The sequence below is a fragment of the Lygodium microphyllum genome, chromosome 8, assembly GCF_053477565.2.
Source record: "Lygodium microphyllum isolate KBCC chromosome 8, Lygodium_microphyllum_v1.1.10, whole genome shotgun sequence".
Taxonomy (NCBI): Eukaryota; Viridiplantae; Streptophyta; class Polypodiopsida; order Schizaeales; family Lygodiaceae; genus Lygodium; species Lygodium microphyllum.
This window is the reverse complement of record NC_141142.1, coordinates 28,731,749-28,750,972: the sequence shown is the minus strand read 5'-3', so window position 1 is coordinate 28,750,972 and position 19,224 is coordinate 28,731,749. Positions and strand designations below refer to the sequence as shown.

General features: G+C 43.6%; 1 protein-coding gene across 3 annotated transcripts in view; it reads right to left on the bottom strand.

Annotated features, from left to right (window-relative positions):
* ARP5 (actin-related protein 5) overlaps nucleotides 1-1,861 on the bottom strand; it is a 63,269-nt gene extending 61,408 nt beyond the window's left edge. Inside the window, exons 1-3 of one of the 3 annotated variants that reach the window (XM_087682721.1) lie at nucleotides 1,547-1,861; nucleotides 1,371-1,441; nucleotides 378-502 (exon numbers count right to left, since the gene is read on the bottom strand). In XM_087682721.1, the coding sequence (XP_087538847.1) occupies nucleotides 378-502; nucleotides 1,371-1,441; nucleotides 1,547-1,647 (297 nt within the window). In that variant the 5' untranslated portion in view covers nucleotides 1,648-1,861. Of the gene's footprint in view, nucleotides 1-377; nucleotides 503-1,370; nucleotides 1,442-1,546 lie in introns of those variants that run through there. The other 2 variants (XM_087682722.1, XM_087682723.1) reach the window with 2 other exon arrangements.
* Nucleotides 1,862-19,224: the final 17,363 nt, after the last annotated feature.

Genomic DNA, 19,224 nt, shown 5'->3' with positions numbered 1-19,224 from the left:
AGCAGATCTCACAGGCTTCTTCGAGATCATAGCACTGGCAGCATAGGCTGGACCACCGATGCTGGTCCTGAAGTACTATCCGATGTAACTATACACAAAGCTGCTGAGCTGACCTCCATCAACTGATGACATGGTGCTGAGAGAAAGTAATATTCCTCATTATTGTAATCTACTTGTGTTACCACTTGTGGACCTTCAATCTCCAATTTCTCTTCTTACCAAGTTTATTTTAGATAATCCAACTTTTCACTACTTTTCTCTTATTACAAACATAATGCCACAAAAGAAGAATCATTAACAATCTTCTAAACCATTGTACCTTCGTTGACAAATAATAATCCGTCTTTAAATTTGTAGATACTACAAGAGATACGTACACATTCCATTGTCTCAAATTGGAACACCACATTTGTGTCAAAAGGAGACCGATAGGAAGAGCGTGTAAAATCAAAGTACCGACATATAGAAGGATCGTAATCTCCCACAATATTCACCATGTCCCCTGTTCAACAATCCAACTGTTAGGTACAACAGTTTAATGTCCACATAATGCTTATGGACGATCTTGCAATTCCAAGAATGCAGACTCGAATTTAGGGAAATGGAGTAGAAGGAGAGAGAGGGCGATTGCAATTAAGGATGAAAAATAATGGTCAATACTGCTAGCCTATTTGAGAACAGATTCCTACAAAAGAACAGAACATAAGATAGGCATCCTATTTTAATTCGTACACTTACCCAAAAGTGCAGACTGCACATTCAAACTTTGTGAAATAAGTTTGTACTTACAATTAACCTTTCAGCAAAAGCAACATGCTGTTCAGCATCTGCAGCATGTTTGACACTGGAGACAATAGTGCAGATGGGAAGAACAGTTTACACAATCGACATGGAATACAATGCAGAAAGTACTTTGAATATTAGGTGGTCCAATGGCCCTTCTTAATTTCACTATTATTGATGATATCAAGTCAATAGTGCTGCAAGTTCCAGTTTTGAGCTTCAAAGCCAACTCAACTTGTCATGTTGCTGTAGAATCATTGCATGCACAACTGATTTGTAATTCTGAATTTTAAGCTCTTACTTTTCTCTCTTAGTATTTCGCCTCATCTACTTTGGTACTGTATGCATTTCTCGCAGGCAATTTGATCAGTGTAAGTACATTTTTGGCAGGCAATTCGATCCGATCTTAACCTAATCCAAAGCTCCATTGAAGGTATTAAAAGGAGGACAATGTCCCGGTATAAAGGAAAGCAGGAAAACCAGGGAAGAAACAGGAAATTTGCTGCTAAAAGCCATTGACTGAATAACTCAGCTTCTTCTTTATTCTCATCAAAAGAGTTTGACATCAAAGAAAATAAAGACCATGCCTGTTTGTTTAAGGCGAGGCCGGTGAAGCACATTGCGAAAGGCCAATCGAGGTTCTGCCTCCCCGGCCCAACTGTGGAGAGTTAATATGAAATTAGGAGGCAATCTTTCATTTTGCACAGAGAGAGAGAGAGAGAGAGAGAGAGAGAGAGGGAGGGGGGGCAGAAAAGAGACTCGCCCGACACGGCAGGACTGAGCCCCGTTGTCGATAATCAGGGCGCGCGATGGACTGATCGAAAGGTAGTCATCTTGGCGGGGTACTCGCCCCCCCAGCGTCATGTCGACCCGGCCAGAGCTCGCGTTTTCGCTGTGTCTTTCTCTAGCTTCTCGTGGAGCTTTAGTTGATCTCTTGAACTGTCTCAGTCGCGGTCCACCATTTGTGCTTTATTAGTTTAGGCAGGAACGTTGCGAATGTCACTCTGGTGGGGTTACAGCCCCGTCACACCCAAGAGCAACGGGGTGCAGGGTGGTGCTCCGTTGATACGAGAGGTCATTTGGTCGCACCCAGTTACTCTACAATGTGTCAACAATCAAATCTAATCGGCTCGCAAGTGTAGCGAGTCCTCCCATCAACAAGTGAGAAGCTTTTATCATGTAAGCGTTGCGTCAACACTCCCTTTTTTGTGAGGGCTAGTAGGGGGATTGCAAGTGTAAGGAAACCCCAGTCCCCCTATTCCCACCAAGTGTGACCTCCTACGAGGACTGGGAAAGTGAGGTCTCCTTACCACCACTCCACCCAAGTGTGATATCATGCTAACATTGCTTAGTTTTCAAACATGGCCCTCACCCTCATCATGTTGACAATGTTTCAACATAACCTTGATGACTCACACACACACACACACACACACGCACTCTCTCTCTCTCTCTCTCACTCTCTCTCTCTCTCGTCATCTGCCTATATCTACTACCAGTCCACTATGCTAGTTCTTACAACTAATGTCTTCCTCTTGCACTTACCTCCCCACCCATACTTACCTATTTGCTTGCCCCTAGTTCCACTACTTGTACTTGCCTTCCTACCCACCCATTCTTGCCTACCTATCAACCACACCTCACCCTACCATTTGACCCCATGTGGTTGCATTGTTGGGACTACTACACCTTGTGCTTCTACCCCACCTTATGGGTCACACCTTCCTTGCCCTTCCCACTCGCATTCGCTACTAAAGGAGAGTGATCCAACCCACATGTGCATCTCCTTGTAATATTTCCGCACACTGCGTACCGTAAATATTGCCTTCCCACACGCCGTGTAAACCCTGTGCAAGGGTATTCCCTACTTCGTAATTATTTGTAACCTAATCCACACCATGCACGTTCAAAATAAGGTCTCCACGTTGAGAATTAGAGGCCGAGATTGGAGACTGTAAAAGCCGCAAGGGAACACCCTTTTTGAAGGGGCAATTTGGATAAATCAAGGCAATTTTTTTTTTTTTAAATCCCTTCCCCCAGCCGATGCATGGCTGGAGGAGAGGGAGTGTGGGGAGGAATGGCCAAGGAAGGAGAAGGTCAGATTGCATGAGGAGGAGTCCTCCACGTGTGTGGAGGCCCTCTTTTCCCCCCATGCCTATATAAACACCCCCTTTTGGAGAGGGGGGAGGAAGAAAGATTGCGGCAGAAGGCTGTCGTGTGGAGGAATGCCGTGAAGGAAGGGGTGAAGAGAGGAGGCCGGACGTGAAGGAGGAACCGGACGTGAAGGGAGGTGGTCGGGCTGTGAGAAGGAGGGGACGGGCTGTGTGAAGGGGAGGGAAGGTCGCCTTGTGGAGGGAGGTCGCCGTAGAGGAGAGGACGATGTGCGGGAAGGTCGCTGGCCGCTGGGGAGCCGCCGACAGGGAGCTGCCACCTCGCATGGAACCACCAGGCCGCCGCCGTCCTCGCCTAGACCACGCCCTTTTCCTCCCATGATCATTGGGACCCCCCCCCCAACGTGGCCACGTGCTGAGAGAAGCTTCTTAGAAGCTTCTCTAGGAAGCTTCTAAGGGGGCTTCTTAAGCCCCCTTCCCACTAGTCCATTCATACCCCCCCCCCCCCCCCCGAGACTTTGAAGGGAAGAAAGCTACGAGCCTTCCCACCAATCACCCAATAAGTCCATCCCGGGACTTTGAGGAAGAGGAGGCTACAAAACCCCTTCCCACCAGTCATCCATGGGCCGGGATTTTGAAGAATAAGAGAGGAAGCACATAAAGGCCCCTCCCACTAATCACTTACAAGGCCGGTCCTTGGATTTTAGGGAAGGAGAAGAAGAACTCTAAAGTCTCCATTCTTGCAAGGCCCATTCGCAAGAGCCCTTTTCCGCGAACATCATCGTAAGGCCCACAAAATCCTTCCTAAACCCGGAATTTCAAGGTGGATTAAAGTTCTCAAACCTCCATTGTCCAAAGGACCTCATAAGAACCCTAAGGCCTTCCCAAGTCAAATTCCGCAAGTCGGAACTTCGGTCAAGGAAGCCATATCTCAAAGGAAATTGCGCATACAAGGGAGACGGACCAAGGTCATAAAAACTGCAAGCCAAGGCAAAAAGTTGAAATCCACAAAGGCTAACTGGAGATCGAATTCGCGATGGCCTCTAGAAAGATCACAAGGTGCGATGCGGGAGGTTCACCCCGAGCATACGTGGATATTTCCCGGAGTCCGCAAGTCCAGGTTTTATCTATTTGGATTCCACACAAAAGTATTGAAATTATTTACGATAACTTCACGAATTAGGAAGCACTCATGCATGTTCGAATTCAACTAGTCAAGTTAAATGCAATTGGAAAATGAATTGGCTATTTGAACATTTATTAGAGATAGCTTAAGATATGAAAATTGATCATTGGTACGTTCAATGGAGTTAATGAAAAGAGCATAAGGTGTCTATGCATTTGCAGGACCTTATTAGTAAGTTTCCTTTTGTGCATTCAAAAGCGACGAGCCTAGGACAACTGTTGCCTCATTACAAGGTTGAAATTATTGAGGTACACCTTTTTACTAGACATGGAAAGATTAATGGCATGTCCCATTTTTAGATAGATCTTCCTTGTAATGATTCAGGAGGAAAAGTTAACACCCATAAGATGTTATTCGAAAAGGAATAGAAGGGCACGAAAATGATCTATGGACTTGCAAGTGGCATGATTATTTGATGTAAGTCCTAGTAGGACCTAGGAAAGTTAGTGTCCAGATTATCAGGCATTTTTTTAACTTCGCCAAGGAAGGATAGGGTTATTGTGAACTATGTGATGCGTAGAAGCAGTGAATCGCATGTTTACACGTATTGGTGTAGTTGGAAACTATTGATCTAGTTTATTACCTTTGGGAAAGGTTCATCCTTGTCGCAAGACAAGTATATTGTGTTGTCTAAATCACATAAACCACAAGGGATTCATTTGGGCATGGTTCAGTCGATATGATAAGTATCCCAAGTGCTAACTAGGGTTTAGTGCGGTAAGAATTCGACCTAGTTTTACACTTGTTGCCAAGTCAAAACCCGCAAACCCAAAGATCTTACACATATTCACGAAATGTCGAATCAATTGGATGCTCATGCATAAAATGATCTAAGGTTTTATCCTAAGGATCATTCGTTCTAATGATGAAACTCCGACGGAGTTGCGAATTTCTAAGACCGTGGACCAATATAATTAGGAATGGGCTGGGTAAGAAGACACCCTAAACCCTGCTACTCGGCTGGAGGTAATTCCGTGACCAGAAAATGCCATCCAATGGGTGAAATGATCCCGTGGAATAGATGCAATACATGTGCAAAAAGCTGCAACATTGTATAGACTTGAGATTTGTCCACAAGAGAGTTTTGTCATCTCTCGAAATGAGGTTGGCAAGTTATTGAAAGAACTTAACTTACAAGAGGATGAATAATCATCATGTTACTCACTTTTCTTGGGGGATAATTGCCAAGGAAAAGGAAAGTTAGGTATTTGCCTTGAAGCAAATGACCAGACTATAAACTAAAGCGACATGGAGCGCTGGAATCTACCACAACAAAACCTAAAGTATTGGTAGGGTATGACCTTAACCCAAGAACGATAGGAATCTTGCCAAGTTGCAATTGATTCCGGATCGAATGCGGGTTGCATTCGGAGAAAAGGAGTCACTCCTTAACAGTTTGCCAGCTAAACGATCACTGGAAATTGATTGTGCTTGTAATAGTTTAGAAAGCACTGTTTGCATTGTTTGCTCAATGAACTAAAGGATGAAAATATATCTAAAGCTTCAGGTTGAAGCCTGAAGGGAGAGGCAGCTTCAGTTACCCCCGACTGCCTGCCTGACCCTAACCAAGGGGGTTGTTAGCCGCGCTGGGAACGTGGACCGAACCCGCCGCGAGAGGTCTCTCCGTTGAGTTCTACTTGGAGCAGGAGGACGCTTGGGTGCCAGGGGGGCTCTGGCTGTAAATCCCTCGCCTTCCGGGTCCTGCACAAGAGACTAACGTGACTCGGGATTGGATCTCGAGGCCCGCATACTAGTCTACGGGCGGAAACTTGGATTAGTGATCCCTGGTGGATTACTGGATAGCCTTCGGGCGGATTATGAATACGCCTACGGGCAGGGAACTCCTTGTATTTCAAAGATAAAAGGATAAAATGATAATAAAGAAGTTGTTTGGCATTGTTTTCTTTATGTCCTGTGATAAGATTACGTGAAGGAACCAGTGCTTAACAGGGTTAATCAAAGAAGCTGTTTGTTATATGTCAAACTAATGTGGTAGGTAATTACATAACTAAAACAAACCGAGGAAAGTGCGGAGGATGGACCATGGGTCCGTCCTATGGATGGGTGGTCCCGGTTAGCCGAGAACTTTTCTCAAAGTCTTCGACGAACAGCAGGTTGATCTTCAGCATCAAAGCGAATAACGAGGACGATGACCTAGTGTTACATCCTACCCGATTTACGCTGTTTTAGGGGAACGGAATGGGACTATGCCTTATGGCAGAGAGGTTGAGCCTTGCATCCCTCTCGTTTCCCATTCTCCTTGAACCAAGTGCAGCGTGAATCCGCTTCAGACCGGGCGCTTCTGCGTAAAGTAGTTCGCTCGGGTCTAACGCTAGTTGTTGCTAGATAATGACCAAACAGAAAAACCCAAATTCAGGTCGATCCTAAGTGGGAACGGCCAGGATACTTCCGCTACGTGGCAGACGCGGGAAGACCTAGAACGCAAGTCCCGTAACATTCCATGGGAGTGCCGGGCGGAGCTTTCTAGACATCCTTCCCGATGGACTGCTAAGACGTGTCTGGGATGATTCTAGCGGACACGTTACAGTTGGTATCAGAGCAAACCAACAAAGGACTTGTTTTTAGGAAATTTTAATAAGAAGAAGTAAAGCATATGTTGTGTCCCAAACATTTCCTTACTTTGATTACTGTCTTCTAGAATTATGAAGCATGGAACAGGTTCTTAGTGTTCCGAGTCATGTTTGTGACCGCGATGCATTCCACAAATTATCGACAAAGGGTTGAGATGATGAATATCTTAGACCGCATTTACAATCCATCGCCTGTGTACGTGGAACAGAGATGGATGGGTGTTTCAGGGATCTATTACATAACTGCCTATCGACCTGCGTACCTTCAAATTAACTTGAAGAGAATCAAGTGGATGGAGGATTTGAAGATCGTGAAGCTGTTCATCTTTGTTGAGGCTCACGTAAACACGACCCTACAGGTTGGAGGTCGAAGGGTTAACCAGAATAAGTATGTGTACGGAGAAGTGATTCAAAGAATCTCTGCCGACCGAATCAAGGTTTTGGGACGTCATGAGAAGAATGGATATCAAAGGAAAAGATACCCTAATCTTCCAATGAACTATCGATTCCTGAAAATCGATGACCCCAATCCGTACTACTACTCAGTTCCTGTAGCTGAATGCAACAACATCTTATTCTCCTCGAATTAATGTATTAACTTGTTCCATCGGCCCAAGAAATAATTGTAAGGGCTATGCTGAGATGAATGGAATAAAACTTTTTCTCGATTGTCTTGACTATGAATATTGATAAAGAAGTAAAGTGATTTGGTCACTTGGCTGAAGGAATACGTGGACGTAGTTTCTGAAGAGTTAACAGAACTCCCACTTCAAAGAGAAGTAGATCATGAGATCAAACCAGTGATAGGAGCTGCGCCGATTGCGAAGAGACCCTATAGGATGTCCATTCCGGAAGCTATTGAGTTGAAGGAACAACTCAAGCAACTGCTAAACCAAGGTTACATCCGGCCTAGCAATTCACCATGGGGAGCTCCAGTCCTATTCCAGAAAAAGAAAGATGGGACACTTCGACTATGTATTAATTACCGTGGGTTGAATCAATCAACAGTCAAGAACAAATATCATGAGCTTCTTGATAGTCTTCAGGATGCTAAGAACTTCTCCAAGATTATCTTAGGCCTGGTTACTATCGGATAAGAGTCAAGGAAGAAGATACCCCAAAAACGGCCTTCAACACTAGGTATGGACACTTTGAATTCTTGGTTATGTCATTCGGCCTTACAAATGCACCTGCCACCTTCAATAGATTAATGCAGGATATTTTTAGACCATATCTTGATGACTTCGTGCTTGTCTTCTTCGATGACATTTTAGTCTATTCTAAACGGGAAGAAGATCATGAGCCTCAACTACGGATTGTGTTGGGGACAATGAGGTCTCATAAGCTGTATGCAAAAATGAAGAAGTGTGCATTCTTCAAACGTCAGATTGAATATCTAGGATTCATCGTATCATCAGAAGGAATATCAGTAGATCCAGCCAAAGTCAGAGATGTGCTTGAATGGCCAATACCAGTATCTGTCAAAGAGATACGTAGCTTTCTTGGCTTGACAGGATGGTATAGGATCTTTATCAAAAACTATGCTTTGATTGCAGCACCTCTTACCGACTTATTAAAGAAGCAGACTTCTATTACATGGTCTACTCCCGAACAAAATAGCTTCGACCAATTGAAGCAATGTTTGGTATCAGTACCTATTCTGAAACTTCCTGATCTCAATAAGGAATTCGAGGTAGTAACCGATGCCAGCATTCTTGCCTTGGGGTGTGTTCTTATGCAGGAAGGTCATCCAGTAGCGTATTCTTCAAGGAAATTGAAGAGTCACGAAAGGAATTATGCCACTCATGACCTGGAGTTACTAGCTGTCATCCATGCTCTAAAGCTTTGGAGACACTACCTGTTGGGCAACAAGTTCACTCTAGTAACAGATCATAAGAGCCTCAAATGGATTTTTACCCAAAACGAGCTCAACATGAGGCAACGCCGATGGATTGAAGTATTGGAGGAATATGATTTTGAAATCAAGTATCGACCAGGGAAAGAGAATGTAGTTGCCGATGCACTCAGTCGCAAGGCATTCCTAAACTCCCTAATCTTGCAGAATCCATCAACGGCCAGATCTCTGGCTACAAAGGTATCTATGCCAAACGATCTAATACTTGAGCTAGCTAGAGAGGAAGGATGCCATGATCTAGCCTATCAAGGGATGCTAAGGGAAGTCCCTATCAAGGACCAGGAACAAAAGCTAGAGGCTAAGTATCATGAATTCTCTATCAGTAGTGGACTTGTCTACTATAGGATGAGAGTATGTATACGAGCAAGCCAGTTATTTAAATAGAAGATATTGTGCGAAGCTCATGATTTCACTTTATCGGGACATCAAAGCTGCGAAGGATAGACAGAAGGCATACACGGATTTGAAGTGTCAAGATAGAATATTTGAGGAAGGAGACATGGTCTTCATTCACGTATGCCCAAAGAAGAGTTCTCTATCCTTAGGAGATTGCAGGAAGCTAAGTCCAAGGTATTGTGGACCATACAAGATCCTCAAGTGCTTAAGACCTAATGTTTATAGACTGCAACTCCCTGAAAACCTAAAGGTTCATAATGTATTCCATAACAGTCTATTGAAGAATGAAGTATGTACCTAGCCCTAATCATGTACTTGATGACCAACAAAATTGTAATGCCTAGTCAAGGAGTCCTTGAACTAAGGACGGACAAGATTTGAGATGCTAGGGTGAGACAACTGAGATCCAGAACCTTGAGAGAATGTCTCGTCCAGTGGAAAGATTATCCTAAGGAGGGTGCTACCTGGATGGAACAAAGCTCTCTCAATCTTCAATATCCCCAGTTTATCTCGAGATGAGGACATCTCGATTCTTCTAAGGGGGAGAGAATGTAATATTTCCGCACACTGCGTACCGTAAATATTGCCTTCCCGCACGCCGTGTAAACCCTGTGCAAGGGTATTCCCTACTTCGTAATTATTTGTAACCTAATCCACACCATGCACGTTCAAAATAAGGTCTCCACGTTGAGAATTAGAGGCCGAGATTGGAGACCGTAAAAGCCGCAAGGGAACACCCTTTTTGAAGGGGCAATTTGGATAAATCAAGGCAAATTTTTATTTTTTTTAATCCCTTCCCCCAGCCGATGCATGGCTGGAGGAGAGGGAGTGTGGGGAGGAATGGCCAAGGAAGGAGAAGGTCAGATTGCATGAGGAGGAGTCCTCCACGTGTGTGGAGGCCCTCTTTTCCCCCCATGCCTATATAAACACCCCCTTTTGGAGAGGGGGGAGGAAGAAAGATTGCGGCAGAAGGCTATCGTGTGGAGGAATGCCGTGAAGGAAGGGGTGAAGAGAGGAGGCCGTACGTGAAGGAGGAACCGGACGTGAAGGGAGGTGGTCGGGCTGTGAGAAGGAGAGGACGGGCTGTGTGAAGGGGAGGGAAGGTCGCCTTGTGGAGGGAGGTCGCCGTAGAGGAGAGGACGCTGTGCGGGAAGGTCGCTGGCCGCTGGGGAGCCGCCGACAGGGAGCCGCCACCTCGCATGGAACCACCAGGCCGCCGCCGTCCTCGCCTAGACCACGCCCTTTTCCTCCCATGATCATTGGGACCCCCCCCCAACGTGGCCACGTGCTGAGAGAAGCTTCTTAGAAGCTTCTCTAGGAAGCTTCTAAGGGGGCTTCTTAAGCCCCCTTCCCACTAGTCCATTCATACCCCCCCCCCCCCTCCCCCCCCGAGACTTTGAAGGGAAGAAAGCTACGAGCCTTCCCACCAATCACCCAATAAGTCCATCCCGGGACTTTGAGGAAGAGGAGGCTACAAAACCCCTTCCCACCAGTCATCCATGGGCCGGGATTTTGAAGAATAAGAGAGGAAGCACATAAAGGCCCCTCCCACTAATCACTTACAAGGCCGGTCCTTGGATTTTAGGGAAGGAGAAGAAGAACTCTAAAGTCTCCATTCTTGCAAGGCCCATTCGCAAGAGCCCTTTTCCGCGAACATCATCGTAAGGCCCACAAAATCCTTCCTAAACCCGGAATTTCAAGGTGGATTAAAGTTCTCAAACCTCCATTGTCCAAAGGACCTCATAAGAACCCTAAGGCCTTCCCAAGTCAAATTCCGCAAGTCGGAACTTCGGTCAAGGAAGCCATATCTCAAAGGAAATTGCGCATACAAGGGAGACGGACCAAGGTCATAAAAACTGCAAGCCAAGGCAAAAAGTTGAAATCCACAAAGGCTAACTGGAGATCGAATTCGCGATGGCCTCTAGAAAGATCACAAGGTGCGATGCGGGAGGTTCACCCCGAGCATACGTGGATATTTCCCGGAGTCCGCAAGTCCAGGTTTTATCTATTTGGATTCCACACAAAAGTATTGAAATTATTTACGATAACTTCACGAATTAGGAAGCACTCATGCATGTTCGAATTCAACTAGTCAAGTTAAATGCAATTGGAAAATGAATTGGCTATTTGAACATTTATTAGAGATAGCTTAAGATATGAAAATTGATCATTGGTACGTTCAATGGAGTTAATGAAAAGAGCATAAGGTGTCTATGCATTTGCAGGACCTTATTAGTAAGTTTCCTTTTGTGCATTCAAAAGCGACGAGCCTAGGACAACTGTTGCCTCATTACAAGGTTGAAATTATTGAGGTACACCTTTTTACTAGACATGGAAAGATTAATGGCATGTCCCATTTTTAGATAGATCTTCCTTGTAATGATTCAGGAGGAAAAGTTAACACCCATAAGATGTTATTCGAAAAGGAATAGAAGGGCACGAAAATGATCTATGGACTTGCAAGTGGCATGATTATTTGATGTAAGTCCTAGTAGGACCTAGGAAAGTTAGTGTCCAGATTATCAGGCATTTTTTTAACTTCGCCAAGGAAGGATAGGGTTATTGTGAACTATGTGATGCGTAGAAGCAGTGAATCGCATGTTTACACGTATTGGTGTAGTTGGAAACTATTGATCTAGTTTATTACCTTTGGGAAAGGTTCATCCTTGTCGCAAGACAAGTATATTGTGTTGTCTAAATCACATAAACCACAAGGGATTCATTTGGGCATGGTTCAGTCGATATGATAAGTATCCCAAGTGCTAACTAGGGTTTAGTGCGGTAAGAATTCGACCTAGTTTTACACTTGTTGCCAAGTCAAAACCCGCAAACCCAAAGATCTTACACATATTCACGAAATGTCGAATCAATTGGATGCTCATGCATAAAATGATCTAAGGTTTTATCCTAAGGATCATTCGTTCTAATGATGAAACTCCGACGGAGTTGCGAATTTCTAAGACCGTGGACCAATATAATTAGGAATGGGCTGGGTAAGAAGACACCCTAAACCCTGCTACTCGGCTGGAGGTAATTCCGTGACCAGAAAATGCCATCCAATGGGTGAAATGATCCCGTGGAATAGATGCAATACATGTGCAAAAAGCTGCAACATTGTATAGACTTGAGATTTGTCCACAAGAGAGTTTTGTCATCTCTCGAAATGAGGTTGGCAAGTTATTGAAAGAACTTAACTTACAAGAGGATGAATAATCATCCTGTTACTCACTTTTCTTGGGGGATAATTGCCAAGGAAAAGGAAAGTTAGGTATTTGCCTTGAAGCAAATGACCAGACTATAAACTAAAGCGACATGGAGCGCTGGAATCTACCACAACAAAACCTAAAGTATTGGTAGGGTATGACCTTAACCCAAGAACGATAGGAATCTTGCCAAGTTGCAATTGATTCCGGATCGAATGCGGGTTGCATTCGGAGAAAAGGAGTCACTCCTTAACAGTTTGCCAGCTAAACGATCACTGGAAATTGATTGTGCTTGTAACAGTTTAGAAAGCACTGTTTGCATTGTTTGCTCAATGAACTAAAGGATGAAAATATATCTAAAGCTTCAGGTTGAAGCCTGAAGGGAGAGGCAGCTTCAGTTACCCCCGACTGCCTGCCTGACCCTAACCAAGGGGGTTGTTAGCCGCGCCGGGAACGTGGACCGAACCCGCCGCGAGAGGTCTCTCCGTTGAGTTCTACTTGGAGCAGGAGGACGCTTGGGTGCCAGGGGGGGCTCTGGCTGTAAATCCCTCGCCTTCCGGGTCCTGCACAAGAGACTAACGTGACTCGGGATTGGATCTCGAGGCCCGCATACTAGTCTACGGGCGGAAACTTGGATTAGTGATCCCTGGTGGATTACTGGATAGTCTTCGGGCGGATTATGAATACGCCTACGGGCGGGGAACTCCTTATATTTCAAAGATAAAAGGATAAAATGATAATAAAGAAGTTGTTTGGCATTGTTTTCTTTATGTCCTGTGATAAGATTACGTGAAGGAACCAGTGCTTAACAGGGTTAATCAGAGAAGCTGTTTGTTATATGTCAAACTAATGTGGTAGGTAATTACATAACTAAAACAAACCGAGGAAAGTGCGGAGGATGGACCATGGGTCCGTCCTATGGATGGGTGGTCCCGGTTAGCCGGGAACTTTTCTCAAAGTCTTCGACGAACAGCAGGTTGATCTTCAGCATCAAAGCGAATAACGAGGACGATGACCTAGTGTTACATCCTACCCGATTTACGCTGTTTTAGGGGAACGGAATGGGACTATGCCTTATGGCAGAGAGGTCGAGCCTTGCATCCCTCTCGTTTCCCATTCTCCTTGAACCAAGTGCAGCGTGAATCCGCTTCAGACCGGGGGCTTCTGCGTAAAGTAGTTCGCTCGGGTCTGACGCTAGTTGTTGCTAGATAATGACCAAACAGGAAAACCCAAATTCAGGTCGATCCTAAGTGGGAACGGCCAGGATACTTCCGCTACATGGCAGACGCGGGAAGACCTAGAACGCAAGTCCCGTAACATTCCATGGGAGTGCCGGGCGGAGCTTTCTAGACATCCTTCCCGATGGACTGCTAAGACGTGTCCGGGATGATTCTAGCGGACACGTTACACTCCTAGAGGGAGAGGAGAGAGAGAAAGGGAGGGAGGCAGAGTTGTTCACTTTTGAGGCTACTTCACTAGAGCCAATCCACCTTATGAGAGTGCTTGTGTGTCACATGCCCCTTTTAGCACCACAAGGATTGCTCTAGAGGTGTCACTCTACACACACACACACACAGGAAAACTATTGTTGTTGCTGCTTTCAAGTGGTGTCTCTTCGAAATGTTGCTCTCCAATGCAATAATTGCCCACCCTCAAAATGGAGCTACCTCACAAAATGAATACCCTTCATCACCTACATCTCCTCCTTACCAACCTCAACCACCACCTTGTCCTCTAAGGCACCTTAGTTATCATTTGTCCAATAGCCTTTGCAACTTACAACCTTCATAGGGTATATTGATTTTGTGTGTGTGTGCACACGTGTGCATGTGTGTGTGTTCATCTTGTTGTTGAGAAGAGAGGAGCTTGATATACCTAGACAAAAAGAGAGGGAATCATGCGCATAGATGTGTGAGAGAGAGGGGGGGAGAGAGAAGAAGAAGAAGAAGAAGAAGAAGAAGAAGAAGAAGAAGAAGAAGAAGAAGAAGAAGAAGAAAAGGCAGCTGGCTGGAAGTTAGAGAAAAAGAGAGAAAACTTGACATACCTAGACAAAAAGAGAGGGAACCACGCACATAGATATGTGAGAGAGAGAGAGAGAGAGAGAGAGAGAGAGAGAGAGAGAGAGAGAGAGAGAGAGAGAGAGAGAGAGAGAGAGAGAGAGAGAGAGAGAGAGAGAGAGAGAGAGAGAGAGAGAGAGAGAGAAGATAGGTAGCAAGATGTTAGAGAAAGAGAGAACTTTTTAGGAGAGTGAGAACATTTGAAATTCCAATTAGGTTGGCATTACTATAGGCTCAAGAGGCCCTTTGGAGGTTCAAGACTTATCAAGCCTATAGCCACAATTATTTCCATTTTATGAACTCAAGCGAATGATTAGCAGGTGTTTCCATTTGTTATCCCCGTCCTAGGGATGTACGGTAAAGCCCAAGCTAGGACTATCTTCCAAAATTTATGGTTTATAGATTCTTCTCTTGGACCCAAAATCTTCATCATATCCCTATATTATGATTCATGCCCAAATACCAAGCAAGCATATCGAGATTAAGTACCCCCCTAATCGGGCAGGATAAAATGGCTTTGCATATGATCTTATTACTTATGCCTCTAAAAGTCTTACCAATGTCATGCCACTATGTGGGCACAATGTGAAAAAATCTAGAGTGCATAATCATCAGACTTTCTTATTGATATAGAAAGTCAATGTGATCTGAGTCATTAGTACTAGTGTTTGTGGCATGGATGGTCCAAAAATACTAGATTTTTGGACAATTTTAGCCTATTTTTGATATTATTTATTGTAAAAATCCTAAAAAGTTAGGAAAGCTTCTAGATTAGAATGGCATGCAAAAAGCAAGTTGCTTTTTTCAGTTGGGTTTTGGATTTTTCATAAAAAAGAAAGAGGGACGACATCGCGTACGCCGCGATCGCAGTTGACAATCTAAAAACAACACTTTGAACTGAAAGAAGAAGAAGGAGTGAACTACGAGATTCTGGATCAGGCGTTCTGAGGTGTCTCACCTTTTACCCCCCTTTCAGAGACAATGGAGCCATCAAAATTGGGTTCCGAGCAGCAGAGAAGAAGTTGTTGTTTGGATACACGTTTTTGGTCTACAAGGGAGCTCCAAGAGATCAAAGGCTTGGAGATTGCTTCTGAGTAGTGCCAGACAAAGGATTTCAGGTTCTATCAATACATATTGATTCAACTCATTGTGCTTTGTCTTTGTCGTGTTTACCTCTTGTCTATTCTTTTTCTTCTCTTCCATCTCCTATCTCTACTTCCTTCTATCTCTAATCCTCGGTGGATATGACTTTTCAACAAAAACCCCTCCGACACCGCAATTGCTAGCATAGAGTTAGTCAATGCTTATTCTTTAGGAGGGTTAGTCAGGGCCTAAGATCACGTGTGTGTGTATGGCCACATGAGATGTGAGGGATAAACTTTGATAGGATTTTGCATATAAGGTAATGAGACCTATGAAAATCGTAGTCAATCCCTACCTAGATACCTTTGTTTACTTGATGGCAATTTCCAACAATTAATATATCCACACCACACCAACATCCTTCTCGTTGCATGCAAACTCCATGTGCTCTCAACTTAGGTTGATGACTAGTAGAGTTTGGTTATATCCCAAATGTTTTAATGGACATTTACCTATGATCTCCACACTACTTGATAGATAGCCTGCTAATGGAAGATTGAATGGATTTTTACATCTACCTACAATTCTCTTTCTCTCTCTCTCATTTTCTTTCTTCTCATTTTTCTCTCCTCCCCTCTTCGTCCCTCTTCATTTTTCTCTCCTCCGTGTTTTTTGATTCTCTCTCTCTCTCTCTCTCTCTCTCTCTCTCTCTCTCTCTCTCTCTCCAATTATCTCCTTTCTCTTATCATCATAATCTCTCTCACCTCAATTCTCTCTAAAATTTCTTCAATCTCTCTCTCTCTCTCTCTCCCCTTCATGTCTTTCCATTTGCACACACAAACACACATATCATTTATTTTCTCTCTCCTCCCTTTCTTCATTTATCTCTCCTACATGTCTTTTCATTTTTTGTTCTCTCCCTCTCTCTTTCATTTATCAATATGTGACATACTACCACAGTAATAGATAAAATATAGATAGATATATATCATAACATATTAATATATACTACTTTAGAATTGAAAGAAATACCAAGCCTCTCTCCTATCCTACGTAGCAACTGTACAATGCTCCCCACATTTCACCTTTTTCAAACAAATTTGTCTACCCTCTCCTCCTTAAATCACGGCTTGAGACACTTAGGGGCCAAGGCTCTTTGTCGTTCCTCTCTCTCTCTCTCTCTCTCTCTCTCCCCTATGGGAAAAACAGGTGTGGAGGAGGGCCATTTGGGCAAGTGGTAATATTGGATGGTCAAAGCACATGGGTGGTAGAAGTGGACTGGCAGGTGGATTGGGCAAGAGAGCTAGCAACATAGGTAGAGGAGTAGGCGACATGAGAGAGAGAGAGAGAGAGAGAGAGAGAGAGAGAGAGAGAGAGAGAGAGAGAGAGAGAGAGAGAGAGAGAGAGAGAGAGAGAGAGAGAGATGCACTCTCCCTGTGTGGCATGTGATTTAGTGGCAACAACTAATATGGGTAGATGATCGTACTAAACAAGAAGTCATTGATGATGATGATGACTAGTGGGAGGAGGCACTGCAACTCCAGGGCAGCTGGTGAGCTGGGTATAGGATGACCATGGTATGCAGATGCATGAGGTGAGTGCAAGACCAATTGGCTCACCTCCTCACTAACTATGGTACTCCAAAGTCAACATCTAATCCCACAAGCAACTCCCTTTCTACCTCCAAATTATGTGGCAACACTTATCAACAATTGCCTACGACATGGATGTGTCCATGCTCTTAGGCCAATAGGCCTAGTAGGATTTAGATTCCGCAGTGATAGCTTCATCATGAGAAGTACTATGTGGCGATGGTCGTCAATGAGAGTTGCCATGGATGATCCCTTCTTTCTACAATTTGCAACCTGTGATAATAAGGCAGCCATTATCTCCATGGCACCTGTACCTTCCCTCTTGTGGTATCAGTAATGGATGATCCCTTCCCTCTACAATTCACAACTTGTGACAATAAGGTGGTCACTATCTCCATGATATATGTGCTTTCTCCTTGGTGGTGTTCCATAACCAATCCATATTCTGATTGACTGCTATGACATGTAGAAAAATTTTCAACATTTGAGTGGCATCAAAAGTTGAATGAGAAGCTAAGCAATATGTAACCTACACAGAGAACATTAGAATGCACATTATTGCCATGCTTCATAATGTTACTACTAATAGTTATATGCATTTGTATAGGTAGTCAAGTGGCTTGTCCATTGATTATTTGTGTGCTAATTGTCTATCGTGTATTTTGTCATGGCATATTTAGACTGCACAATTTGAGGCTCATCCAAACCCACCTCTCTCTCCTCTACCCCTTCCTCTCATGTTGTTGGATGAAGAAGCAATCCCACAATGTGGCTTTGAGATTGATGGTGGGCACTTGCCATATGTAGCAAAGTTCCAGGTGCAACCTACAACTCTCTCATCACACAACTCCCAAATCTATGAAAAGAAAAGGAGAGAGAGAGAGAGAGAGAGAGAGAGAGAGAGAGAGAGAGAGAGAGAGAGAGAGAGAGAGAGAGAGAGAGAGAGAGAGAGAGAGAGAGAGAGAGAGAGAGAGGCACCGACACCTTGGCTCATGTGTGGCAATACACATTGCCCACATGCATAAATGGCAGAAGAGGGGGGGGGGGATGGGTATTATTTTGATGTTTTGTGGAAGTCTTTGAAGACATAGGAAGTAGTTCCAACAAGTAAGAAATTGTTAGAGATGAAGAAACAAATGGGATTAAGAGGAAAGAAGGGAAGGACTGAAATGCAAGCACATGCAAAAGTAGAACCAAGGCATCATAAGTGAAATAAAAAATGTAAATATCATAGAACAAAGTTGATAGTGGTTGGCAAGGAAATTGCATCCATCCTTGAACAAGATAGGCACCGATATATTGGTAGTGATGATAGTGGCATGCATGTAGTTGTGACATCAAAGAAAGCTGGCAGATCGGATGAAGATAAAATGGGCCTATTATGCACCATTGTACATTTTGATTTCTACGTACCTTGGTTATATAAAGTGCAGTAAAGATAACAAGGCAAAGTTATAAACAAACAAATTTTACAAAAATTGAAAATATGAATTTGAGTTATTTTAGACTAAGGTAAGCATGCAGACTCTCAAGAACATTGTATTCATTGTAAGTGAATTGCTCTCAAACATTAACTATCCTTTGGATGCAATAAACTAAATAAGCATTTTAAATAATATATTGAACCATTGTTTTACGTAAAGTTGAAAAGTTTCTATTTTGGATCCCACGATGAGGGTTAATATGGAGCATTGTATTATTAATGCAAATGTTGCATAAGCCATGGACTAGTTTAGCAATTACGGCATGGTTGCATTTACTACATATGGTGCACTAAAAATTGCATTCCTAGGGGGGTTTAGAAAGGACAAGACCCCTAGAGACATTTTATGGAAGCTAAAAAACATAGATCAAAAGAGTATGTTAGTAGAATATTATGTTCAAAAATTTAGGAACTTATTGAATAGGCTTGATTAGGTTGATAGATTGTATGTGGAGACGCAGATCTCTTATTTAGGAACTTACTAAATAGGCTTGATTAGGTTGATAGACTATCTTTGGAGATGCAGATCTCTTATTTTATCAAAGGGTTGAAGATAAGAATTAGGGGCCCTTTAGCCAACGTAGAACTTGGACACTGATACATTAGATATCATGATAAGAGCTACTCTTAGGGTGGAGAAAAGGCTTGGCACTTCTTGGTCAAAGAACCAGATATATGATGATTCCTCGAATTTAGATTTAGATTTAGATTCAGGTTCGGAAAGTGGCATTGAGGATGAAGATAGTGATTCTCAGAAGATGAATCTAGTGATTTGGATGATGAAGAGTCTAGTAGGAAGAAGCAAAAGAAAGGGAGGAAGAGAT